The sequence below is a fragment of the Raphanus sativus genome, chromosome 8 (genome assembly GCF_000801105.2).
Source record: "Raphanus sativus cultivar WK10039 chromosome 8, ASM80110v3, whole genome shotgun sequence".
Classification (NCBI taxonomy): Eukaryota; Viridiplantae; Streptophyta; class Magnoliopsida; order Brassicales; family Brassicaceae; genus Raphanus; species Raphanus sativus.
In genome coordinates, this window is record NC_079518.1 from 5,337,078 (window position 1) to 5,362,590 (window position 25,513).

A 25,513-nucleotide genomic window follows, 5' to 3' on the forward strand; every position below is an offset into this window, starting at 1 on the left:
ATTTAACATATTTTATTTGTTAAGACCATATAATAATTTATATATTTATGTAAAAGTATAACATACGAACCCGGCGCGTAGCGCCGGAATATCACTAGTATCATATATAGAAGAGTTTAAAGCAAAAACCATGTTAGTGGATATTTCTGTGAGGTAGAGTGAATGTTCAAGAAGATCTAATCAATTTTGTATTCAAAATATTGGAAAAGAAATCAACAACTAAAATGCAAGGAATTTTGAATTCAAAACATTATGAAGGCATCAGCATCAGAAAGATACTCAATGCAGTCGTCCAGAAATAAAACTAACTGTAATTTTGTGTGTTTTAAATAAATTGAACCATTGATCTTCTTACAAGTGGCACATGAATTATTCTAAAACTTGAGAAAGTTTGTTTTAAAGGAACTCTTTTTTTCTCTCTTCTATTTTTCTAATTTTCTTAACATTTTTGTCAGCGAGTTTCAGTGAGAGACTGTCATTAAAAATAAGCATGAGTATCTCAAAAATTAATATTGTAAATTGTTTATATATTTTTCAAAACTGTCGAATCATTCTGTTGTTAATATGTGGCTTGGATCTCTGAAAACATTAGACATGTTTGTTGTTTTGTTTGAATATCCTCATTTAATTATTTTAATTAATTTACAAAAAAAAAATCTTTTGATTTGAGTTTTAAAAAAATGATGAACTCCACAATTATATACGCATATATAATATATACATACACATATATGCATATTTAGATTGAGGTATTGGAGATGCTCTCAGAGCATCAAACATTTTAATGTAGAAACTTTGTATATTGATCTATTTTATGTTGACTGAAGTAAGGTTTAAGAGAATTGCCATCGACTATTCCCTCTTTAAATTGCAAAACCATAAGTCCAAGCCCATATCCATTATCCAGTATGCTTTATTGAAAGTCTGGGCCCATATGCTTTGGAAACGAACGATATTTTGTAATATTTACTCCTTTTAGGTATCGTATCGCTCGCTTCACCGCAACATAAAGATATTTTTCTGGAGAACCGAAAAAAAGCAGCAGAGGAAATTCAAGTTTCAGAAGAAGTTGTTTCCTCACCAAACCAAAACCAAACAAACAAGCAAACGTTTGGGTTAGTGAAAATCTCAAATCTATCTACCCCCGACTTCGTTTTTATCAAATCGATTTATTGTTTTCCTTTTGATTCCTATCTCAATTGCCCAGATGTTGCTTTTTATTTCATTCTTTCCTGAATCTTATCAATCTCTCTCTCTTCTAATTCTTATTTATTTATTCAAATCTGTCTGAATGTTCATATGTTGTTGTTGCTGCCAATATTTGAAAGCTGGGATCAGATTATTTTTGTCGTATTATGTTCCAAACCTGTTTCAACACAGAAAAGAGAAAAAAAAAAGAAAGCTTTTGTTATTTAGTTGCTAACGGATGGTTACTTGCTATTTGCAGATATTCGTTACCTAAATCTACAGCTAAAAAGGATCGTTACAGAGCTTGTCTTTGTCGCGGATTAAAAAAGGTTGAAGCTTTTTTTTTGTAATTGGGTTGAATAATAATGGGAGAGGAGCAGCAGCAGCATCCGAGAAAGCGATCTAGACAGCATTTCGAAGCAGAGGAAGCGAGACATTTATCTTTACCAAAGTCTCCTCCTCAATGCGAAAAGTGGTATTACAGCAGGGAAGAGATTGAGCGTTTCTCTCCTTCTAGAAAAGATGGGATCGATCTGGCCAAGGAGTCTTTTTTACGCTCTTCCTATTGCAACTTCCTTCAAAGACTTGGCATGAAGCTTCAAGTGTAAGCTTGCTGGCAATAGTATATTTCTTTGTTTGTGCTTGTTCTCTGGTTGTTTGCTGAATAGAGTACTTCTGATATGCTATTTCTTGGTACTTTGTTTCTAGCTAAAGAGGGTGCTGTTATTCATCATGACAATGGCTAAGCCTTACTGTTGAGTTTTGTCGTAGGGGGCCACTGTGGGAGGTGGTCTGTGAAGGTTCTCCAACTATAAGTTTGTCTGCATTTTTTCATCTCATGAATGGATAAATTATCAAAATTTTGGTGTCCATGTGTCATAAATTGGCGGCAAAATAGGAAGCTTGCATCTGTCATGAACTTGCTTTGGGAGCTGTTTTCACCTGTTTTTAGACAATGCCCCCCTTCTGATATATTTATATATGTCTATGTTATATTTGTAAATTCTCTGCTGGGGTTATCAAAACCTATCAGCTGTTCCTACCTTTTACCAACTGATGTTTCTTAGTGCAAGTGTCTCTGCGGCCCACTATTTTTCAATCATCCATCATAGGTACTGGTGTTTTATGTTATAAAATCTGATTTCACGGTGTATAGCTTTTAGTTGCTGAAAGATAAAATTGTAATAACGAACTTGCTGCTGGTGAAATGGTTTTTGGTGCTACTATTGAAGGGTTTTCTGACAATCTCCATTTGCTTCAGGTCCCAAGTTATAATAGGGTGTGCGATGGTGATGTGCCACAGGTTTTATATGCGCCAATCTCATGCAAAAAACGACTGGCAGGTAAATAAATAATACTTCTTTCAGTTGCATTCATAAATTTTGTAAATTCCAATTCTCACTTTGTGGTGATTTTTTGGCAGACGATAGCAACTGCGAGTCTGTTCCTCGCTTGCAAAGCTGAAGATGAGCCGTGTCAACTGTCTAGTGTCGTTGTTGCGTCTTATGAAATCATTTATGAGTGGGATCCTTCTGCCTCAATTAGAATCCATCAAACTGTAAGTAATATTTATATATCCATCTATTGGTATATATTTGCATTTTTACTAACTTATTACTCGTCCTTACTCTCTGTATGTCACAGGAATATTACCATGAATTTAAAGAATTTATTTTGGCTGGGGAGAGGCTTCTGCTGGACACAAGTGCTTTCCAGCTTTTAGACGTCGAACTTCCCTACAAACCATTGGCTGCGGCTTTGAATAGGGTGAACGCTTGGCCTGACCTTGCAACAGCTGCATGGAACTTTGTGCACGATTGGTAAAAAGACCCTTTGTTTTAATACAGTATCTGCACTTTTTTGTCGCCACAACATTGAGTTTGTGTTATCTTTGTAATGCATGTTTTTTTGTGTGCAGGCTTCGAACGACACTGTGCTTGCAGTACAAACCTCATGTTATTGCAACTGCCACTGTGCACCTAGCTTCTACGTTTCAGAACGCTAAAGTAGGCAGCAGGAGAGATTGGTGGTTAGATTTTGGAGTCACAACTAGGCTATTAAAAGGTTTGTTGCTCAAAACACTTTCTCTATTATGTTGCCTATGGCTAATGCCAGCAATGGTTACATTGTGACAATAGGCGTTGTTAGGTTCTTAACACTACATAGATTTAGCGGTTGTATTAAAGATGTTTTCCACCAATGGTTTTACAGAGGTGATCCAAGAGATGTGCATGCTGATAGAAGTTGACAGAAGGAGGACAATGCCGCCGCCACCACCGCCTCCAAGAAGAGAGGTAGCTTGGGCAATACCTGCACCCCTAAAGCCTCCGGTCTATATGGCTAGAGGCTATCCGTTTCACAGCTACCCTATGCAGTCGTATAGACAGCCTGGAATCTGGTGAGGCACTGAAGATGTAAACTCTCTCTCTTGTAGTCTTGAGTTTGGTCGATAGACATAAGAAGATTATGTGGCCTCTCAGTGTAAGGTTATATAGCAATCCGAGTGGGGTTTTTGTTTGGCTAAAGTTAAAGCCTCTCAGGTGTGAATTGATGATTCTCTCAAGATTCTTCTCGTTTGTTCTGTTACATAGAGATTATGTAGGAGTTGTTGGTTAATAGAAGTGCCCACTCCCTTGTTATAATACTAGTAAAAGACTTTTATATCATTGTACATCTTGAATCTTTATTTTGTGTTACTTCAAATTGTTTTCGACTTATTTTCTCTTTGCTAAGTAGTTTCATTTGATGAAGTGCCATTAGCATGTGTATAACCCCCTTAAGTAATACATTTGTTGAAAGCTAAACTTATGATCAGTTAATAAAATTTAGTCTAAAAATAATAAAATTTAGCTTGTTGGAAAACTAATAATTCTCGACTGTGATGTTTTATATAAATAGACCTAATTTATTAAAATATTTTAAATAAGATTAAAAATTGTTCAAAATGATAAATTTATCTTAAATATAATCTAACTATTGACAAAAAAGCTGGTTAGAGATTTGCCCATATTAAAACTATTTTTTATTAAGAGTTGAAGACATAATATTTGATAAGTTAAAATTATTTTAGAAAGTATTATTTATTATAATGTATTAATTACTATTTTATGATGTAAATGAGATTATATATATAAATGATCGTAAGTTCTTATAATTTTTTTATCAGATTATAGTATACTTTCAGTTCAATTCAAGATTAAAATAATTTAATTCTGTTTATTAATTTATTGAATATCTATAGTATTTTTTTATAGTTTCTTTTGCTAAAATATATACTGATAGTTGTTTTAATTTACCACTAGCCTTTAAGAGCATGATTATTGCAAGGAAATAGCATAAATTTTCAATAATTTATTTAATAAAAATTGGCTGTCAAACAATTTTAGTAAATAGTTTCTGGAGATCTTTGTAATAATCCAAACTGCATTTTCCCCTATTACCTTTTTGCGGGGTAAAACATCCTAGAAAAGTAGAAAGAAAAGAAAAGTAAAAGTAAAAGTGCGGTGAAAACATATTAGACGGAAAAGGTAAAAAAAACCCGATTTTCATATTTTTTTTTTCCAATTAATTACAAGTATAAAAATCCTCGATCAATCTCTGTTTCTCTCTTAACCCTAGATCATCAACCAGCCCGACGGAGACGCCTCGATCGACAAATTCTTCCACCGACGGCCGCAGCTAATCAACAACTCTCCCAATCTCCGTAACACTCTGTACGCTCTCTTTCCCCATTCTTCGATTTCGCCGTCTCTGTGGTTTATTAACAATCTCTCTAATCACAAATCTCTCAATCTCCGTAACACGGCTTTAGAATGGATACTTAATCTTTTCAATCTAAGCGTGTAACTATTATCGATTATTGTTGATTATTATTGATTATTATTGATTATCGTTGATTGTTGTTGATTAGGTTAGAAACAGCTCTCTTCCCATGGCGGAGCACTTAGCTTCAATCTACGGCACCGAGAAGGACAGAGTCAACTGCCCATTCTACTTCAAGATGGGCGCGTGCCGTCACGGCGACCGCTGCTCCCGCATCCACAACCGTCCCACCATCTCCCCAACCCTCCTCCTCTCCAACATGTACCAAAGACCCGACGTGATCACCCCCGGGATCGACGCCCAGGGGCAGCCACTCGACCCGCGCAAGGTCCAAGAGCATTTCGAGGACTTCTTCGAGGATCTATACGAGGAGCTCGGGAAGTTTGGGGAGATCGAGAGCCTTAACATCTGCGATAATATTACTGACCACATGATTGGGAATGTGTATGTTCAGTTTAAGGAGGAGGATCAGGCGGCCGCGGCTTTGAAGGCCTTGGAAGGGAGGAGTTACTTGGGCCGGCCCATTATCGCGGAGTTTTCGCCTGTGACGGATTTTAGGGAGGCGACGTGTAGGCAGTATGAGGAGGATAACTGTGGGCGCGGTGGGTATTGTAATTTTATGCATGTGAAGCTTGTTTCGAGGGAGATGAGGAGGAAGCTGTTTGGGAGGAGGAGGTCGTACAGAAGAGGGGGAAGCAGGAGTAGGAGTAGGAGTAGGAGTGTGAGCCCCAGGGGGAAGAGAGAGTATGACCGGCGTGGTGATCGTGAACCTCCTCGCAGGGGGGAGTTTGGTCACCGGGACAGAGATGGGGAGTTTTATAGGCATGGAAGTGGGAGAAGAAGGAGTGAGAGAGGAGACAGGGACGGTTATTCTAGGAGGAGACGTGAGGGAAGCCCTGGTGGTGGTGGGAGAGAAGGAAGCGAGGAGAGGAGGGCAAGGATTGAGCAGTGGAACAGGGAACGGGAGGAGAAGGAAGAGGGAGGAGCTTAACTTTGTGGGTGGATTCTGATTCTCTTCGTTTACTGAGTCATTTGGTTGTTCTAGTTTGGGAACTATAAAAAAAATGTTGCGGTTAGTTTCTGATTAGAGAAAACGTTGTCCACTTGTTATTGATCCTCTTCACCAATATTCCTCAGAACTTTGTACTATACAAGAGTTTAGTTTCCTTTTTACATTCTCCTTTCTTCTTCATCAACTCTTGATTAGTAGGTTTAAGTAATGAGTATATGTGATTATGTGTGATAAGATAGATGTTTTTTTTTCAAACTGATAAGATTAGATGTATGTTGAATACATTAGCCAAGGCTCACATCATCCCATCTTTTATTAGCTTTATTCCCTCATTATTTGAGAAGCACTTATGTTGGTGATCCTTATTTGGAGATTGATTATATGCCTAGCCCATGTCTTTGCGCCTAAAGCCAAAACAACTTTTGAATCCATTTATATACAGAATTGCTAAAGAAGGCATTGAATTACAAGATTATGATTCAAACTGAGTTTTAAGATGCAAGTGTTGGACTAAACCACAACAATCTCCTTATAATTAATGTTCTTAAAAATAATAGTTAGATACCTAAATCACTAGCTTGACGTTAGACATGTGTGTGTGTGTGTGTCTCAATTCTATATGTTTGTTTTGATGCAGCGAGTCTGTATATATAGCGTTTGCCTTAGATTGATATGGTGGACTATGTCTGCCAAATGGTTATCGATTCTACTGATAATAGTAAAAATGTTTATTTTCTTCGTAAACTCATCAAATGTTTTTATAAATTTGCGTAAAATTGCTATTAAAACGACTATTTTTTTCAAGTAATTTTCTTATATGCAGAAAACACGATTAATCAACAATAATTCATTAATTCTTCACTCAAATAGCGCCACGATCACTTCCAACATGGTCTGCCCGTCCAACCAGCCACCACACCATCGCCCGCGACGATGTCATTTACTTTACAGGATACGTGTTACTTTTCAAGTATCAAACAAAACAAACAAAAAGTCGTTTATTCTTACCTTTTATTGTCTGGACACACATAAGATATATATTGTCGACTTAACTTTTTTTTAATCACATGAATAATCAATTATGTAGATAAGCAGACATGTTGATTGACCACGTGGAGAAAGTCTTTGCCGTCTTCGTTATATAATATTAACACCCATACGAAGCTTTATCAACTTTTCAAGAATTTTTTTTACATCATATACAGACAAATATCGGGAATAAGAATTTTCCCGCTGCTCTATGATAAAAGGTTGCATCAAGACGATGGTCGACTTAAAACCAAATCTCGGTTACTAACTAAACATTAAAGAAGAGAGCATCTTCAAGATCACGAGTTCGAGTGCCATAAAAATAGACACTTAAAAATGTTTTGGTCTCTTATCTAAAACATGATGAGCTAACTTCTTAATTCCCTAAAAATTCCTAACACATTGCATTACCAATAAAAAAATCTTAAACGTTTCTGTTAGTTGGCAATTTTTTTTGTTCTTTTTAGTAATTTGTAAACGTACTTAAATTTTATTCTTTTGACTATAAATATTCGCAAAATTCATTGTTTGCGAATTTGAAAGTTCATATATATATATATATATTGGGTTTTAGCTCTAGAGTCTAGATATACACAAAACAAGCATCTATCAACTCAAACTACATCAACATTCATTATAGATTAGGCGACAGAAAAACATTCCTTATAGATTATTAAATTATAGTAATAAGACGAGAAACATTTTTTGGTTACAAGCCCCAAAAATAAATAAAAAGGAATAATAGATGATGGACTACTGAACACCGTTACGTTATAGAAACATAACATTCCATGTATAGCTCAAATAACAACCCATGCGCGTGTCTGGTTGAATTTCTCTATAGTATAAAGTGAAAATTATAATGAAACTGAAATAAAATGAATCAGATTTTGTAGTTGTAAAGAAACTAAAAAAAATATTTCTAAAAAATATAATAAAGAGAAGGGATGGGGAAAGTATGCTGGACTGAGATGCCCTAAAATTGAGAAAGCAAATATTCCCCTGCTCTAAAGCCTTTGTCCTCTTCTTAGACAACTTTAAGATAAATAAACATGCTTTAACATACTTTTTAAGAACCCTCCTTTTAAGGACTTTGTTCTCTGCTTTTTCTATTTGACCCCAAAAACGAGAGGTTATCTTTTATTTTATTTTTTCCTTTCTAACATAATAATGCATATGATTAACCAACGACGACCATCTTTAATTTCCGTTGAAATCTATTTAATCATGAACCCTCGTCGTCACTGCATAGCCTATATGTATTTATAGATAATAACTCTTATTCGTGAAATCGTTAATTATATTAGCATTAGTTGCTTTCCTATGTAGATACAAAATCCGCGTTTATAAATCCAGTTCAATGGATTTGGGGTTAAGTTTTTGGTTGAATAAACGGATATGATTAGTTGGTATGAAGAAAGCATTTGCTTTTATTGATGATTTTTGGAGAATACATTGTAATGTACACGTGTATAGAGAAGTAATTATATATTAGGGTTTTGGCAAGCAAGAAGATGCCCCTAGCTAGGCCTGGAAGTTCTTGGTTCCAATCAGATTTTAGTTTTAATTAATTTGGTTTTGGGTTTTCAGATTTATCAAAATCAGTCTCATTTGGATTATATGAAAGTTTGGTTTGGGATTGGGTCGGATTCCATCATATTTGAAGTTAGTAAATCTTCAAAGAACTAGTAAAACCCGATGTACTTTCCGGTTCGGATCTTAATCGGCTATTCGGTTTAAAATTACCTGATTTGTATCTATTTTGTGATCAAAATATAGGTAAATCGGTTTTCCGGTTTAGAACTACCTAATTTATACATATTTTGTAACCAAAACATAACTAAAATCGACCTAAAAATAAAAAAAAGAGAACATCAAACGTGATAATTCAAAATCAAACGAAAGGTAAACATAACTATTAATAGAAAGAAAATCAAATAAACGAAAGCATAAAAGGAAAACCAAATTCTCATGAAATGAAATGAGAAACATTATTCGATGAAAACAAAACTAAAATCTAAAAGTTTCAAGGTTGAACCACTATCTTCAACTATTAACCTACATGTACTAGATAATTATTTTAGATGTTCAATAATATCTTAGTGTGTTTTGGATATATATTAAAAATGAAGATCATGTTTGGTTCAAGTTCTTTTTATCTGAGATTTCGAATATTTTGGATTCTACCAGATATCCATTTAAGTTCAGGTTCGGTTCGGATAATATTTATAACCTGAAATACCATAAAACAATATCCATTCAGTATTTATGTCAACCGGTTCGGATCTATTTTTAAACGGGTCGGTTTATTTTCACCTCCCATTTATTTGAAAAGAAGTTTTTACAAAAAAAAAAGATCTTAGGTTTGAACTATCTTGGAAAAAAATAAAAATAAAAGCCTACAAGAAATAATCTATCTCAACTACAAAGCCATAAGAGATTGGAAGTGTTCCCTCTTTTTCCTTGCTAAGATGATGTTCCTCATCTTTTTGTAGATACCATGAAATACAGTTGCAGCTGGTTATCACTCTTGTTATTGTATTCTCTGCCATGTTACAATAATGATTTGATTATATATATATATAGGCTCACCAGATCAATAGTTCTGAAAATCATTCACAAACCTTTATACCATATGAACTGAATGATATTAACATTCATAAACAAGAAAATCTTAGTATATCTATCAAGTACCAAGAGATATATATATACAAACATATTGATAAGCATGATAAGGGGAAATAATATTTTAAATTGTAAAAGGCGTGATAAAGTTAATGGTATTATTATCACCATCAAACTGTCTGATCCATCTATGAAAAATTATCTTTACGAAGTGTTGACCAGTTTGTGACTAATAAAAACGAGTAGTATTTCTGAAGGGATGTGTTATGATGGCGATGATGGAGCCCTGATTGGTAACTGATGTAAAACAAATTTAGCTCCTACACCTAATACCTTTTATATTAATACATATATTTCTTACAGAACTTTTGAAAAGGCACACACAATACAATAGATTAACACATGATAGCTTTTCAAGATCTACGGTCAAGTTGAATAATGGATAGAGGGAGCCCATCATTTCTTCATCTTCTGGAACATATTCGCGAATGCTATTTCAATACTCATCCTGGTGGAATGTATCTACATATGTATATACTTGAATGTTATGTATATATGAATATTAGCTAGAAATATTAACGAGTGATCAAATGAATATGATCAAAATATGTGATTTGTATACTAGAGGTTAGTATTAGCATATCCATCGATTCATCATCTATAGACAGTTCGGCAGAGTATGCGTAGTAGTCAATGAAAAAACCAAACAAATCAGGTTTATATGATCTTCCTTTTAACATCAAACTGTTTTTCAGAATATTCAGTATTCCTTATGATGTGTTTGTTTTTGGAAATCATTAGAAATTGACGGCTGAGAACAAGATAAATCTTCACTATCGAAGATATAGTCCAGATCAATTAGGATACTATAGTATGGTGTCTTTTGAGGAGTATATGATGTTCGAGTTAGAATGAAGTTCTTATTTAGAGCTTGACACGAGAGACTACTATCGCTGTGTTCATTTAGCATTGTTTATATGTTCTATTTAGTTATAGCATTTAAGATTTGTATTCAAGTTTTTAGAGCCTTGATTGTTTTTATTGGACCTATTTCTTAGATCGGTACACATATCCCCTGTATTGAGTTAAATAAGATACTTAGTTTTTTCTTCTTTGATCTAATTGATGGAGGGATCAGTCGATCTCCCTGGAATTGTGTAGTTCGTAGGTTCGGTGTTTACTAGATATTGGATTTAGCCATTTGAATATCTAGGTAATATCATTTTAATTTTCAGAATCTCCTTTAACAAGTAAATTTTAAAGTTGGGATTGGCATTTACAACAACAAAATAGGTTTATAGACGGAAATTTCCACTAAACCTTAACATCTAGTTTCTAATAATTGATTCTGAAAAAACACATTTTATTCCAATAAAATCGCAGCAAAATTATTCCAGTATTTTCGAAAAGACTTGACCAAATGAGTTTAAATAAAGCCTAGAGGTAGAACATGACCATACTACATGCTTTGGCCCGTAGCCTTAATATTTTCTAAGGTCAACCCCAATTGAGTGGAGTATAAAGTTTAAATTTCTATAATTTGCAACGATCTTAATTAGTATTCAGAGTCGACCATAATAAGTCCAAGACCACCAAGATACAAATAGACATATCAATATATTTCTTTTGTTAACGCAAGTAGATATTGGAGTAAGCCTAATTCTTGTATATAATTACAGGGGAAAAAGAGATTTGTGAGCGTGCAAGTAGAGATAAAGAAACACAAAAAGTGAGAACAAAGTTTTTCCCATACTCTTTCTGATCTCATCACGTTCTCCAATGTCCCTTTCTTCTGATTCGAGTCTTGTTACTCTCTTTTTCATGTTTTACCTTATTTATCATGTTATTTATATGGCTGAACTGATACGAATTACTAACTGGTTAACCGATTGAATTAGTTGCTTTCCACACGATCAATGAGTTGATTAATAAAACATTTATTTAGATGCGATCGAATTGGTATATAACAGCTTTATCAACAGTAGTATAATCATTTTCTGAATTCATTGCACTTTTGAGTCACTGATAAGAAATGCTTTATAAACAATATATATTAGTTTGTTCTTGTTAGTATTTCGGTCATAGATCTGACCCACAGTTAAAGTATAATAAAAGCAAAATAATAGAGACCCACAAGTTTAAGGGTTCACTCCTAATGTAAGAGTTATGTTCACTTCCAGATGAATTTCACCTGATTCACTCCAAGCAAAATAATACCCAATTCGTTTTTAATTAGATATCGTTTAAGATTTTTTCATATAGATTAAAAATATAACTAGATATTCAGTTTTGTTTTAATCTATAACTATTAAAAATCAGTATCTGTTATTATTTTTAATTTAATTCAAGACAAAAGAGATAAACTAATGTAAAACTATACTGAAAACATAAAACAGACACTTATTTTGTAATGAAACTTTACAACAAAACTTAATTGAAACGGAAAAAGTGATTTTTTTATAATGTCTTTTTGTTCTCTTGCTCGTTCGATTACAATTAAAAGAGAGTGATAGTGGACTGGTATAAATATGGACACAAACTAGGCAAACAAGCATACCTATAACATTCGTAAATATCTTCCTGAATTAAAACAAACTAACCATTTACTGATCACATAGCTACGTTCTACAACTCAGCAATTCTCTTTTCTGAAAGACATTAATTTCAACAATAACCAAAAAGCCAATCGTCATATATAACATTATAATATGACACAATACCTAATTGTTAATATTCATCATTTTGCCAAGTCATTTCTTGCATAAATGTTATGCTCACTCTGTATGTACTAGGATCAATGACTGCTGATTGTAAGTTATTGATCTGTCACTGCTTTCAGTCCGTGGCATTCCTTCTGCTTATTTTAGTATGGTCTTTTTCGAAATCACCAAAATTTTGAATCATTTTGAACAATTGTATATTCCCTTCCTCTCATTTCATTTCCAGCTTGACATTCCCATTTGTGTAGTTCTGTTCCTAAGCATAAAAAGTGAAACATTGATTTTTAGCCCCTAAAACTTCTATGGATTTAACATGCTTTTGGAGGAGTTGCGTCATCATGACAGTGAGTGATGACTGATTTCCTTTTTTTTTCTGACTTGAGCTTCTTGGTGGTGGTTTCTGCTACTACAATTATTCCACTTGAAAAAAGTATTAAAAAAAGCCGTCGAGATCATCATTTCCATCTCTAATAGCTAACTGAGTCCACTTCAAAAGCACAAAATGAGTTCCGTTTGTTCGCTTTCTAAGTTTCAGCCTCATACACAAGTTTTATTGTACGTTTGTCAAGTACATGGATTCATTTCTAGTGAAAGCAAAGAGATACAAGAGATCTTGAATCTAAGGTTTTAAATTTTCGTAAAAATGAATGAAATGTTTGACATGTAATTAATGATTGTCCGACCGACGTTTTAGAATGTTCAAATTACTAGTACATCCCCGTGCTTACATTCCACGGGCATTTTTACATCCAAGTAGCTTGATTTACTGAGGTTGGAATTACGAATAACAGTTGATTTTTTGGATACCTATGTGTATATGTTCAAATACAAGTGAGATGACCAATGTTAAGTTCAAACGCAACTTCTATAATCAGGAGTGGGTTTGGGCTCAGTATACTTTCTACATGATATCCGTTACATAGCTACACTAGACATATACACATGTACCATCCCAAATTTAATTAATAAAAAGCAATATTTATACAGTATACATATAAAGGGAGTGAGTGAGAGATAAAGAAAGCAACGTCGTATTGTGGGGGTGACTGGGTGGGAATAGACAGAGATGGATGGATGCCATCATATCTCGTCTGAGACAACTGTTGCAAAGCCTTGGGATCGAAGGCAGGAGCTTGGGACACTAATCATAGCTTTCAGGAATTTTAATCATCTCCTTCTAATTGTAGAGAGAGAGGGTCTAAAAGCTACACAAGATAATACAAAATTATATACAAAGTAGTAACATATATATGCAAATAGTGAAAATAGAAAAGTAGGGCATACACTCTAGAGAGAGAGAGAGTCCATGAGAGGGAAGAATATTATACATATATTATTGTATTATTTAATGATTTTCCCCTCCTTTCTTTTGAAGGTTTTATTGCTTTTATTGCTTTTCATAATATAGGTACTTGAAATAGTAGAGAGAGAGAGAGAGAGAGGGAGAGAGAGATGTGTCAAGCTTCAAAAAAGCTAAGGTAATGTTATGTGATGTGCTGGAATAGGAAGCTTTGAGAGATATCATCAACAATTTTAATTAATTACTTCATCTTACTATAAATCTCTTGGGATTTTCAAGAGAAACTCTTCAGAAGTCATCTTTCCTTTTTCCATCTTTCTTTACACACGAAGATACATACACATAGATACAGAGAGCAACTATATATAATAAATATATATCATCTCTCATACATATGCATGGACTCTACTAATCTCCATCAGCTTCAAGATCAATTACAGCTTGTGGGGTCGTCTTCTTCTTCTTCTTCCTTAGATAATAACTCCAACCCTTCTTGCTATGAAGCTTCCTCTGTCCATCAATGGAGTCCAGGAGGTATTTCTCTGTAAGTCTCTCATTAACACACTATCCGTCCTCTCTAGTACCTATGACCATATATATGTATATATTTATATTAGCACGTGTATGCTATAAGTTTCTGCAGCTATTTGGTTTTTCTTTTTTTGAATATTCTTGGTATCAACATGTCAAGAATTTGGAATCTTTCTTCTTTCTTCTTCCTTTTTTTCTTCTTTTTCTTCTAATTTTTGAAAGATAAGTTAGTGAGGAAGACAACAAGATAGAATTTAAGTGGCTTATAAAATACTAATATTATATTTATCTTCTTATATATGTGATATTCTGAAGTTTGCATTGATTCACAAAAAAAAAATACTCTGTGATTTTGTGACAGGAATAGTGTGAGCCTGAGTCATAACTTTAACAATGAGATGTTAAACACAAGAGATCAGAACAACAACAACAACAACAACAACAGAACAAGTGAATGTATGAGTCTCTCTAACATCCACAATCACTCCTTGATCCAACAAGACTTTCCTTTACAATGGACACATAACGAATCTTCCTATCATCACCATGAAGGGCTTCACAAGGTCAAGGAAGAGCTTTCCTCAGCAACTACCTCAGACCATCAACAAGGCATGCTCAGGTTCACAGACATGTTAAACAGTCCAGTGGTCACAAACTATTTGAAGATCAATGAACACAAGGACTACACTGAAAAGCTTCTTCTCAATACTATATCTTCTGGCTTCCCCATCAATGGAGATTATTCCAGCAGCCTTCCCTCTTCGTCTTCTTCATCTTCGCCTTCATCTCAATCTCACAGAGGCAGTTTCAGCCAGATTTACCCGAGCGTAAACATATCAAGCTTGAGCGAGTCTCAGAAGATAAGCAACATCCCAAGACCATTTGATATGAACATGCAAGTTTTGGATGGAAGATTGTTTGAAGGGAATGTCTTAGTTCCTCCTTTAAATTCTCAAGAGATTAGAGGAAATTTTACTCCTTTCGGCCTCCCCTTTCATCATCATCTGCAGCAAACACTTCACCACCCTTCTTCTTCTCCTGGTCATCAAGTAAGTTTATTTTGAGTCATTACTTTCTATATTTCTTTTGTTGAAAAGTATCTCTATTTCTTATATCTTTTATATATATATAAATTATAAATGATGCTTTGAAGGATTGGTCTGACGGTGGATTTTGTGAAGTTAGTGCATCTGAAAGCATTAAGTTAGGGCTATATATATAATATTACTATTACGTATGTATTACAAAAAATGTACAACTATGTTTATATTTTATCTTGGGCTCACCCTTATTTCTGAATTCTAAAAGTAGTAAAGTATTATATGGGATCATACTACGGCATGGTAACCTTTCAGCTTTATTCTCATAATTTTATGTCAGTCACAAAAGAGTCTAAAAGCTTAGTTTTCTGTATATGTATTCTTTTTTCTTGACGAATCAACGGAATAGATTGCATTATTATTCGCAGAACTTTTTTGAAAACTTGGACTCATAAAATAAGTTTAATAAATCTTATGATAAATTTTGTGGAATTACGGAAAAAAAACACATTGAAAGAAACTGAAATACTGTGAGTTAGAGTAGATTAATCAGATTAGAGAAAGTGTGAGACCTTTGTAATATATTGGAGCTTGGTAACAAAGTTTTGATAAAAGAAAATAAGATATAGAGTAGTATATATATACGTATAAACTTTTAATCCTCTTTTTATTCATCTTTTTTTTTGATGCTGTGGTTCTTGGTTGGAGGGCCAAGGCTTGAGCTACTAAGCCTTTTAACATAATTCGTAAGCAGCTCTCTTTAAACTGAAACATCAACCTTTGTTCTCTCTTTTCTTTTCTCTTTATTCCTTACTTTGTTTTATTGTCTTTTTATGAATCTTTTTTGTTAATTTTTTTCTCTCATTGTCGGGGCTATTATTGTTCTTTATATCGTATAATAATTACAACAATGATTGTATAAGTAACTATGTAAGCAATACTAATTGAAATTTTATTTGTGCTGAAGATGGAAATATACAGTAACGAACCTCAAGCAAGTGAAGGGAAGAGACATAACTTCGTGATGGCGCCAAAGGCAGGAGAAACTGCTTCCAAGAAACCGCGTGTGCAATCACGCTCTTCTTGCCCACCCTTCAAGGTTACCACTTTTGTTTCTTCATCAACTTAAAACAAAATAGTTAACTAAAGCCTAATTAAAAATTTATAAATGATTATAGCATTTTATATCTTTTTTATCACATAATAGCATTTTATATCTATATAACTAAAGCAATAGTGAGATTGATTAATTGTTCATTGTATTGATTATATATATGTTGGGAAATTGAAAACAGGTGAGGAAAGAGAAGTTAGGAGACAGAATAGCAGCTCTGCAGCAGTTGGTTTCACCATTTGGGAAGGTAATTAGCAAGAAGTAATTTAATTTCTTATATTATTATTCTTTCGTAAACAGATATAATAATCTATAGTACTAAGATTTGAGAAACAATTGAAACAATTAAAGAGGATAGATTCGATAAGTTTTCAAGTAGCAGTTTTTCTGGTTCATAACCTTTATAGATCAACAAGGCGTAATTCATGATAGGATACTTATTATATGATGTTGTATTTTATTACAATAGAAAAAGTATTCTTATAACCATTTATTTAGATAGTATTGACTTTAAAGAACTTTCTGAAGTAGATAAAGGTGTTTTCATACTCATGTTTAGATGATAAATTAGCTTAGCTGATTAAAAATGCTAAAGTGTAGACAGATACAGCATCTGTACTAATGGAGGCAATTGGATACATCAAATTTCTACAGAGCCAGATCGAGGTAATTTACTTCAACGCATGCATGTGTTTGTGTTTATTTATCCGTACACGATCTTGATCAATACATAGAACTTTTTTTTTTGATCAATACATAGAACATAGATATTTAAATAAGAAAGTACCAATACATATTGTAAAGGAATGAAGTTGAATTGATATTTACATGGCACCTTTGGAGTACAGCAATATATATTTTAATTCCATACGTTACTTCCACGACATTCTTCTTGATCCGTTCCCTTTACCAATTATTTTCAACTTTTTTATATTAGTTAGTATATAATCTATATACATAAATCTAACACGTACTGAAATTATCGAACTTTTAAAAACTATGGAGTATGGGCTAATCAATTATATCCGAAAACTAATATAATTAGTTCCATAGGCTTTTAGCTTACCTTTAAAGCAAAGAGATTAGCTAGATTTGATATTTATCTTATCACGTCCTCTTTGGCGCACTACTCGTAAGTAGCTTTGATTTCATCTATATTATTAAAATATAAGTACAAAATTAAATTATCGCTGAATTTTTCATCTTATTTACAATTGCATGCCATTGAATTATTAAATGAAGTTATATTTAAAGAAATTTTGTCTTTTTTTATTTAAATAATATATTTAAATATTTAATGTTTTTCCTAATTTAAATAATATACTTCCTTAATCGAATCTTAACTATAATAGATTTCCTAATATATTTTGTATTAACATATTAATATTTTAACACTTATTAATGGAAATAATAAAATAAAAATCACACATCAAAATCAAATTATATAACATATAAATTAAATATAAAATAGTTTATTCATAAGTTATTAGCATAATGTTTCATAATATAAGTTCAATTAGTTATAAATATTAGATTTTTAATATGTTACACTGTGATATAATAGACGATTAAAATCATAAAATATAATTATTCAAAGTAATAAATAAATTGCTGTTTTAAAATATTATATTAACAATTATGTAATACATATTAATTTACAAATATATATATTATCATTAGTACATAGAAAAAATTTAGTGAAAGCAAATATTTATACAGCCATGAGTCAAGTTATAGAAATAAACAACAACAAATCCAAGTATGTTTATATATTTTATGTATTTATAAATTTATTTTATTTGTTTTTTAAGGGATGATAAAATTTTGAAATTGGAAAAAGTTATGACACACTTCTATATTATTTTAATTAGGAAATTTAAAATTTATATCAAAATGTTTTGTTAAACATTTAAATTTTATTTTTATTATAACAACAAATATTAATTTTCAATCTAAATTTATGTTTAAATATTATAAATATATCATTTAGTATAAACAAAAAATAAATAAAAATATAAAATAAATACCCGCCCGGTCGGGCAGGTCAAGGTCTAGTTTTTTTAAAATTTAACTAATGGATAATTAGATAAATGTTTATATAAGCTGATGCTCGTGGTCATCATTTAATAAAATTGAAAATACATGTAGAAATTCGTGACAAAAAAAAAAGAAAATACATGTAGAAAAATACTAGTAAAGTTGTCATAACTCAAATGACAAACTTGCTTGTTTAATGGGCAGACTCTAAGCGTTCCCTACATGAGAGCATCTAGGAACCGACCAGGAAAAGCCTCCCAACTGGTATACTTAGAAAACCTATAACACAATACTACAGCTTACATAAAAAAGAACACTCCGATGTTATTATTTTGTCCAAAAATTTACTTATCTTAAATTAAAATTAATTAGGGCTCACTACCACAAGAAGGGAGTGAGGAAGAGACGAGGGATCTAAGAAGCCGTGGGCTATGTCTCGTGCCATTGTCATGCATGACTTATGTTACTGGAGATGGTGGAGATGGAGGAGGCAGTCTTGGTAGTGGCTTTTGGCCAACCCCAACTGGTTTTGGTGGTGGAACTTAGCCGTGCACTTAAGACACTGTAGGACGACTATTGTGTTATCATTATCGGATTTGGAGGTAGAAAATGTTGGAGGTGGAGAAATAGTTCTTTAATCTCTTTTGGTTGTGGTTTAAGTTTCGATTTTGACAGTGGAGCAAAGTTGGTCGTCCTGATTAAAAAGGGGAAGTAAAACCAGGATAGACCAGCTTTGATCCATTTATGATTAGTAATGAGACTTGACGATATATTTCTACTTGGGGGCTTAATTAAGATCGAATAGCTTTGGCTTATTTTGTTCACCTCGTTTTATGTCATTATCGTTGATCAACATTATTATATACCAAATAAAAATATGTTAACAGGCTCTTAGAATATTTTCGGATCTTACAGAAAAAAAAAGCAAAAGCGTGGTTAATTATTTGGATCTTCTCCAAATGAGGGCAATGTCGGATTAAATAAAAAAATATGGCTCAAACTAATTGTATACTCGATCGATAGACAATTTAACGAATCCAGAACACTCGAATATGGTCACCTATTTTTATTGTGAGTCTATGTCACATGTGAGTTCTAAGATGAGCGGACGCAAAACAGTTATCTTCAGAACTCGTCCTCTTTTGCTTTCTGCTTTTGTCTTCCGGAACGCCACCTTACTTGGAACCGATCGTAGTTATCGCGTAAAACTGAAAACAACATATAAAGAAGATTGACACAAATATAACATTTGTCAATATTATCTCTATATTCTGTAAAAAACTTAAAATTTGGTATAAAATTTAAACATTTTACCAAAAAAAAAAGATTGACACAAATATAGATTTTTGAACGTGGGCAAATCTAGTTACCCATGGTGTCTTGTCTCCTTAAAGGTACTACCATCTTCATATCCAAGAGTAAGTGCAATTAAGTTAGCTAAACTAAGCCTCGATTAGGGAATACGTACGAAGATGTTGGAGGTAGCTTTCATATCTTGAAGCTATCAGGCCAGTGATCGACAAATGTTCTTCGTATCTGATTACATGACGATGTTTCTAAGCGTTCATGAGTCACATATTCAATGTGGTGTAACTCATCGATTTATTTGAGCTTTACTAGGATCAGACCACTCTTTTTTTTTTGTCACTGGATCAGACCACTCAAAACTCTCTAAGACCGTATGAGGAACAAAAAAATGTATAGTCAAGTGTGTGGCGCTATATAAATCGGCTAGAACAACTTATGTGACATTGAGTTAGTCTTATAAACTAAATTTTACGTCTTAATAATTCACTTAAACGGGCTTTGAAGTTATAATTCAAATTAGCATGAATATCATAATATACAGAGGAATGTTGTAATTTTTTAGAAATGACAAAACAAAATTGGTACTGAGACCTTCGGACAAGTGGTTTAAACCACGTGTGTTATCTCTATGGACTGATACTCGGCACGAAAGTATTATTTTAATGGATTCAAATGGGTCAATGTGGTTCTATGGTGTAGTGGTTAGCACTCTGGACTTTGAATCCAGCGACCTGGGTTCGACTCCCGGTAGGACCTTTTTTAGCCAAATGAAGCTGTATTTTACTGACTGGAATCATCATTTGATTGACTTTTATTTTTGAAAAAAAAAGTATCTGACTAGATTTTCCTTTTGGAAGCAAAAACTCGATCACTTTACTAGATTTCTCGTAGCTGTTGTGGGTTTATAAGGAGAGTGTGGATGTTTTAGTGTTTTGGTTTTGGCAAAGAGAATCTCTCATCAATCAAATTTTTTTTTTTTGGTTTAGTGAATGTAGTTTTACAGCTTCAAATCTTAAGAGACGTGTCCGTGAGTAGTTTTTTCTTTCTTCCAAGTCCTGTCTTGATATAAAGAATGCATTTTCAGGAACCTCTGTTGAGAACTCCAAGAGCAGGCCCAAAGAATGAAGATCTATCATACTATGCGGCAGTGCTGGAACTCGATTGTTTTCTCTTACAAGCAAGAGAGCTAAAGGAGCGTTTTCTTCTCTTGCACATGGGGTTTTGATGATATCTTTTGTTAAACTAAACTAACTTTCTTGCTTGCAGCGTTACCATCAAAAGAAGCCGCGACATTCCCATACATGGTGTTAACGTGTTTAGAAAAAAAGGTTTTGATAAAGCTTCTAAGATCTGGTTATCTTACATCCGATGACTTTGGTTCTGAAATCATTCCATTGGCCGTTAGGGAGCATATATAATGTCCGGGTCCTTTCTTAAAACTGTTTAGCATTTCATACCAATGTAGACCTTTAACTTATCCTTTTGTAATGGCCAGGCATTTTTGTTCAATGACTATGTGGAGGATATTGGAACCATAGGATCATTCTTTGATGTTGATGCAGCAGCATCATCAACATTAGCGCCAACATGAAGATTCAAACAACCTTCATGTTTTCCTTTTTTGATATTTACTTTTAAAAATAGTTAAACTTTATAATTTCCTTTTTTTTGATAAGTTTTATTTCCTATTCCTAGCTGGTTTGTGGCTTTGGAACTACTATATAAGTAGAACTATGGCTCATATGATAGATACGTTTGATTTTATAATAAGAAGAGCTTTGGCTTTTATCCCTTGTTTAATTCGATTCAATTCATCTAACAAGAAGTTGGTCTTAAGGAGCTATCGAAAGAAACCCTTAATCGATCCAAGAACAGGTCTCGAAGAACCCTAAGTTCTTAGATCGACCGTTCACCCATTCGTACGCTGCGCCAGGTTGGTATCAGAGCTTTGCTACGCTCCGAATATCAGCTAACCGGTTACAATGGTTAGAAAAACATGTTCTCAACAGTATGCGGAGGATGAAACACCAGCTACGCAACAATCCGTAAATGCTTTACAAGCTCAGGTCGCGGCTCTTATGGAAGCAGTAGCTGCTCTAACAACCCAGAATACAGCTCCAGCAATCCGCCATCGACGCAACTCACGCACCCGTCGCGACGCAGATTCAGAAGAAGAGGAAGACGATGACAACCCGTTTGCTCCGCTTCCACCTGTTCGTCATCAGCGTGACAACAACGAATCCGAGTCAGAGGATGAACATGACAACTCTGCGTGGAGATCAAGTTTCAAAGTTGAAGTTCCAGAGTTTCGAGGTTCAAACTCAGCGGAGGAATTACTCGATTGGTTTGTTACCGTCGAGGAAATTCTCGAGTTTAAGAAGGTCCCATTAGATCAATGTGTTCCTCTCGTTGCAATTCGCTTTCGCGACCGAGCAGCTGCGTGGTGGGCTCAAAGCAGAACAACGAGACCACGCCTCGGAAAAACTAAAATTACTACTTGGGATAAGCTCAAGAGGGAGATGCAAAAATTTTTTTTGCCCTACAACCATGATCAATTGATGTTCCAAAAATTCCAAAATCTAAGACAAGGAACACGATCAGTCGAGGAGTATGCAACGGAATTTTTTAAGATGATAAACCGCGTGGAGATAAGAGATTCAGAACAACAACTGGTCATGCGATTTATTGGAGGTCTTCGACAACAAATTCAGTTCACATTGAATTTGTTTCGTCCCCAGACTATCTCGGAAGCACATCAACAAGCTTTAACGGTAGAGTCTCAGAACCGGAATGGTTTTCCAGCATGGGGCACAAGTCGCCAAAACCGTCCCGCTACCACCACTTCGTCTGCAGCTTCATCGTCCACCTCCGACAGTACAACATCAAAGTCAGAAACAGCTATTGTTCCTCTTGATCAGCAACGACAACCACGACCAGTAGGCCTACGATGTTACTCTTGTGGTGAACCCGGACATAGACAATCAGCATGTCCCACCCGCAATAAACGAGGTTTGCTGCTCGATACTTCTGGTCGCGATGTCGAGGTTGTCTACGATGATAGCCCTGACGAGATAACAGAAGAATTGGAAGCAGACGAAGGTTCTTTGTTAATGATTCGTCGAACATGTTTAACTCCTAAGGTTTCTGAGGAGTCTCCACAACGCAAGAATTTATTTTCCTCAAGGTGTATAATCAATGGCAAGGTCTGCACATTTATAATAGATTCTGGTAGCAGTGAGAACGTGATTGCTGAATCTGCAGTCCCCAAGCTTGATTTAGTCATCGAACCTCATCCATCACCTTATAAGCTTGGATGGTTGCATCAGGGTAATGAACTTACCGTCACCCGCCGCACCCTGGTTCAATTTTCAGTTGGTGGAGCCTACAAAGATCAAGTCTATTGTGACCTGGTTCCTATGGACGCATGCCACCTCTTACTTGGACGACCGTGGGAATACGACAGACGCGTGATACATGACGGCTTCCTTAATACATATACGTTCAAATTCAATGATCGCACCTTCACTCTCAAACCAACAGTACCGTCCATAAGTGCGACACCACCGGCACCCGCTTCTATCTCCACACCAACCGCACCAGTCCTTCTTCTTCAACGAGCTCCCTTCGAGTCACTAATGAAAGAAACGGGACTCGTCATGCTTTTGGTACTTTCTCCGGTGTCTATTATCAGTCCATCATCGTCACCACAACTCTCTGAGCTCCTCTCGGAGTTTGATGATGTCTTTCCTGAGGATCTTCCTGCTGGTCTCCCTCCCCTCAGGGACATACAGCACCGTATAGATTTGGTTCCCGATGCAGCACTACCAAATCGTTCTCATTACCGAATGAGCCCCTCTGAGCATGAAGAACTTCGTCGGCAAGTCGAAGATCTCGTATCTAAAGGATACCTGCGCGAGAGTCTGAGCCCATGTGTTGTCCCCGCGTTGCTCATTCCCAAAAAGGATGGATCGTGGCGAATGTGCGTTGATAGCAGGGTTATTAATAAGATCACAGTACGCTACCGGTTTCCAATTCCTCGCCTTGATGACCTCCTTGACCAGATTGGTTCAGCCTCTATCTTCTCCAAACTGGATTTACGCAGCGGTTATCATCAAATTCGTATCAATCCTGGAGACGAATGGAAGACCGCTTTCAAAACGCGAGAAGGCTTATTTGAATGGTTAGTCATGCCTTTCGGATTATCTAACGCTCCTAGTACGTTCATGCGCGTAATGAATCAAGCACTCCGACCTTTCATCGGCAAATTTGTGGTGGTTTACTTTGATGATATACTCATCTTTAGTTCCTCTTTGGACGAGCATAGTCGTCACCTTCGTGCTGTTCTTGAGGTACTACGACGTGATAAGTTTTATGCAACACGAAAGAAGTGCGCCTTTGGAGTCAATGAAGTGCAGTTTTTGGGCTACATTGTCTCGGCTAAAGGGTTATCAGTGGATCCAAGTAAAGTTGAAGCTATACGAACATGGCCCACTCCTGCGACAATCACTGAAACTCGGAGCTTTCACGGTCTTGCTTCGTTCTATCGGCGTTTTATCTCCCAGTTCAACAGTCTTTTATCTCCTGTTACAGATTGTATCCGTGACGGCAAGTTCTCATGGACTCCAGAAGTTGATCGAGCTTTCCATCTTATTAAGGAGAAGCTCTGCACAACTCCTATTTTGGCCCTTCCCAACTTCAATTTAGTCTTTGAGTTACATACGGACGCATCTAAGTCTGGTATTGGCGCGGTTTTAAGTCAGCAGAACCGGCCTATTGCTTTCTTTAGTGAGAAGCTATCCAATTCCCGTCTTCGATATAGCACTTATGACGTGGAATTCTATGCCATCGTCCAGGCAATCAAGCATTGGCGACATTATCTCTTTCACCGGGAATTTGTTCTTTACACCGATCATGATGCCTTGAAACATCTCCATACTCAAGTCAAGGTCTCTTCGCGCCACGCCTCATGGATCACCTACCTCAAGCAATTTACATTTGTTATTAAACATACGTCTGGCCTATCTAACCGTGTTGCAGACGCCTTGAGCAGACACCATTCTCTTCTAACGACAATGCATACAACAGTCCCTGGCTTCAGCTCTTTCGGTGATTTGTATGCTTCAGATCCTTTCTTTGGTCGAGTTTTTGCGGATACTACCGCGGGACTGCCATCACCATACACACTTTGCGATGGGTTCTTGTTCCGTGACAACAGGTTGTGCATACCTGAATGCAGTCTGCGAATTCAACTCATCTCAGAGATACATCGCAAAGGCCACATTGGTCGTGATCGAACCTTACATCTCGTCTCAACGTCTTACTTCTGGCCGTCTTTAAGACGTGATGTCGAACGCTTTGTGGAGCGGTGCGTTACTTGTCAGAAATCAAAGAGTACTTCATCGAATGCAGGTTTATATATGCCATTACCAATTCCTACCCAACCTTGGACAGATATAAGCATGGATTTTGTGTTAGGTCTTCCCCGAACACAGCGAGGCTTTGACTCTATCTTTGTGGTGGTTGATAGATTTTCTAAGATGGTTCACTTTATACCATGTAAAAAGACCACATATGCTGTTCAAGTCGCCACTCTATTTTTTCGGGAGATATATCGTTTACATGGTCTACCTTCATCTATTGTCTCCGATCGTGATTCTCGTTTTCTTGGTCATTCTTGGCGTTCTTTGTGGAAGTTACTTGACACTAGTCTTGACATGAGTTCAGCTTATCATCCACAATCAGATGGTCAAACCGAAGTGGTCAATCGTTCGTTGGGAAATCTTTTAC

General features: G+C 35.1%; 4 protein-coding genes and 1 non-coding gene across 9 annotated transcripts in view; 4 read left to right on the forward strand and 1 right to left on the reverse strand.

The window, feature by feature from the left end:
- The window catches only part of LOC108821772 (uncharacterized), a 102,513-nt gene that overhangs the window by 75,287 nt on the left and 1,713 nt on the right, over positions 1-25,513 (reverse strand). The gene's annotated exons all lie outside the window — the stretch shown is intronic.
- Positions 971-3,905, forward strand: LOC108823152 (cyclin-T1-3). 2 transcript variants are annotated; one of them, XM_018596425.2, is made up of 7 exons: positions 971-1,115; positions 1,448-1,792; positions 2,450-2,531; positions 2,612-2,746; positions 2,833-3,008; positions 3,107-3,252; positions 3,400-3,905. In XM_018596425.2, exons 2-7 carry the CDS (start codon positions 1,554-1,556, stop codon positions 3,588-3,590), a joined length of 969 nt encoding a protein of 322 aa, XP_018451927.1. In that variant the 5' UTR covers positions 971-1,115; positions 1,448-1,553; the 3' UTR covers positions 3,591-3,905. The 2 variants fall into 2 exon arrangements, with proteins under 2 accessions (XP_018451927.1, XP_018451928.1); XM_018596426.2 differs by lacking the exons at positions 971-1,115; positions 1,448-1,792 and adding an exon at positions 1,799-2,300.
- Positions 4,744-6,202, forward strand: LOC108818809 (splicing factor U2af small subunit A). Of its 2 annotated transcripts, none has more exons than XM_018591743.2 (2): positions 4,744-4,901; positions 5,099-6,202. In XM_018591743.2, exon 2 carries the CDS (start codon positions 5,120-5,122, stop codon positions 5,999-6,001), a length of 882 nt encoding a protein of 293 aa, XP_018447245.1. In that variant the 5' UTR covers positions 4,744-4,901; positions 5,099-5,119; the 3' UTR covers positions 6,002-6,202. The 2 variants fall into 2 exon arrangements, with proteins under 2 accessions (XP_018447245.1, XP_018447246.1); XM_018591744.2 differs by having other exon boundaries at positions 4,750-4,901; positions 5,104-6,202.
- On the forward strand, positions 13,811-19,308 carry LOC108819285 (transcription factor bHLH110). 3 transcript variants are annotated; one of them, XM_018592290.2, is made up of 7 exons: positions 13,813-14,240; positions 14,589-15,276; positions 16,235-16,366; positions 16,563-16,628; positions 16,982-17,047; positions 18,623-18,682; positions 18,791-19,308. In XM_018592290.2, exons 1-7 carry the CDS (start codon positions 14,095-14,097, stop codon positions 18,962-18,964), a joined length of 1,332 nt encoding a protein of 443 aa, XP_018447792.1. In that variant the 5' UTR covers positions 13,813-14,094; the 3' UTR covers positions 18,965-19,308. The 3 variants fall into 3 exon arrangements, with proteins under 3 accessions (XP_018447794.1, XP_018447792.1, XP_018447795.1); XM_018592293.2 differs by having other exon boundaries at positions 14,086-14,230; XM_018592292.2 differs by lacking the exon at positions 18,623-18,682 and having other exon boundaries at positions 13,811-14,240.
- Positions 20,411-20,482, forward strand: TRNAQ-UUG (transfer RNA glutamine (anticodon UUG)). The gene has a single exon. It is a non-coding gene; the product is annotated as a tRNA-Gln (tRNA).

Excerpts from the sequence above, each read along its gene's own strand:
- LOC108819285 (XM_018592290.2), top strand. The coding sequence starts at position 14,095 with ATGGACTCTACTAATCTCCATCAGCTTCAAGATCAATTACAGCTTGTG. Across the intron at positions 14,241-14,588 it reads AGTCCAGGAGGTATTTCTCT|GAATAGTGTGAGCCTGAGTC; the intron begins GTAAGTCTCTCA and ends ATTTTGTGACAG. Across the intron at positions 17,048-18,622 it reads TTCTACAGAGCCAGATCGAG|ACTCTAAGCGTTCCCTACAT; the intron begins GTAATTTACTTC and ends TTTAATGGGCAG.
- LOC108818809 (XM_018591743.2), top strand. The coding sequence starts at position 5,120 with ATGGCGGAGCACTTAGCTTCAATCTACGGCACCGAGAAGGACAGAGTC.
- LOC108823152 (XM_018596425.2), top strand. The coding sequence starts at position 1,554 with ATGGGAGAGGAGCAGCAGCAGCATCCGAGAAAGCGATCTAGACAGCAT. Across the intron at positions 2,747-2,832 it reads CAATTAGAATCCATCAAACT|GAATATTACCATGAATTTAA; the intron begins GTAAGTAATATT and ends TGTATGTCACAG. Across the intron at positions 3,009-3,106 it reads TGGAACTTTGTGCACGATTG|GCTTCGAACGACACTGTGCT; the intron begins GTAAAAAGACCC and ends TTTTGTGTGCAG.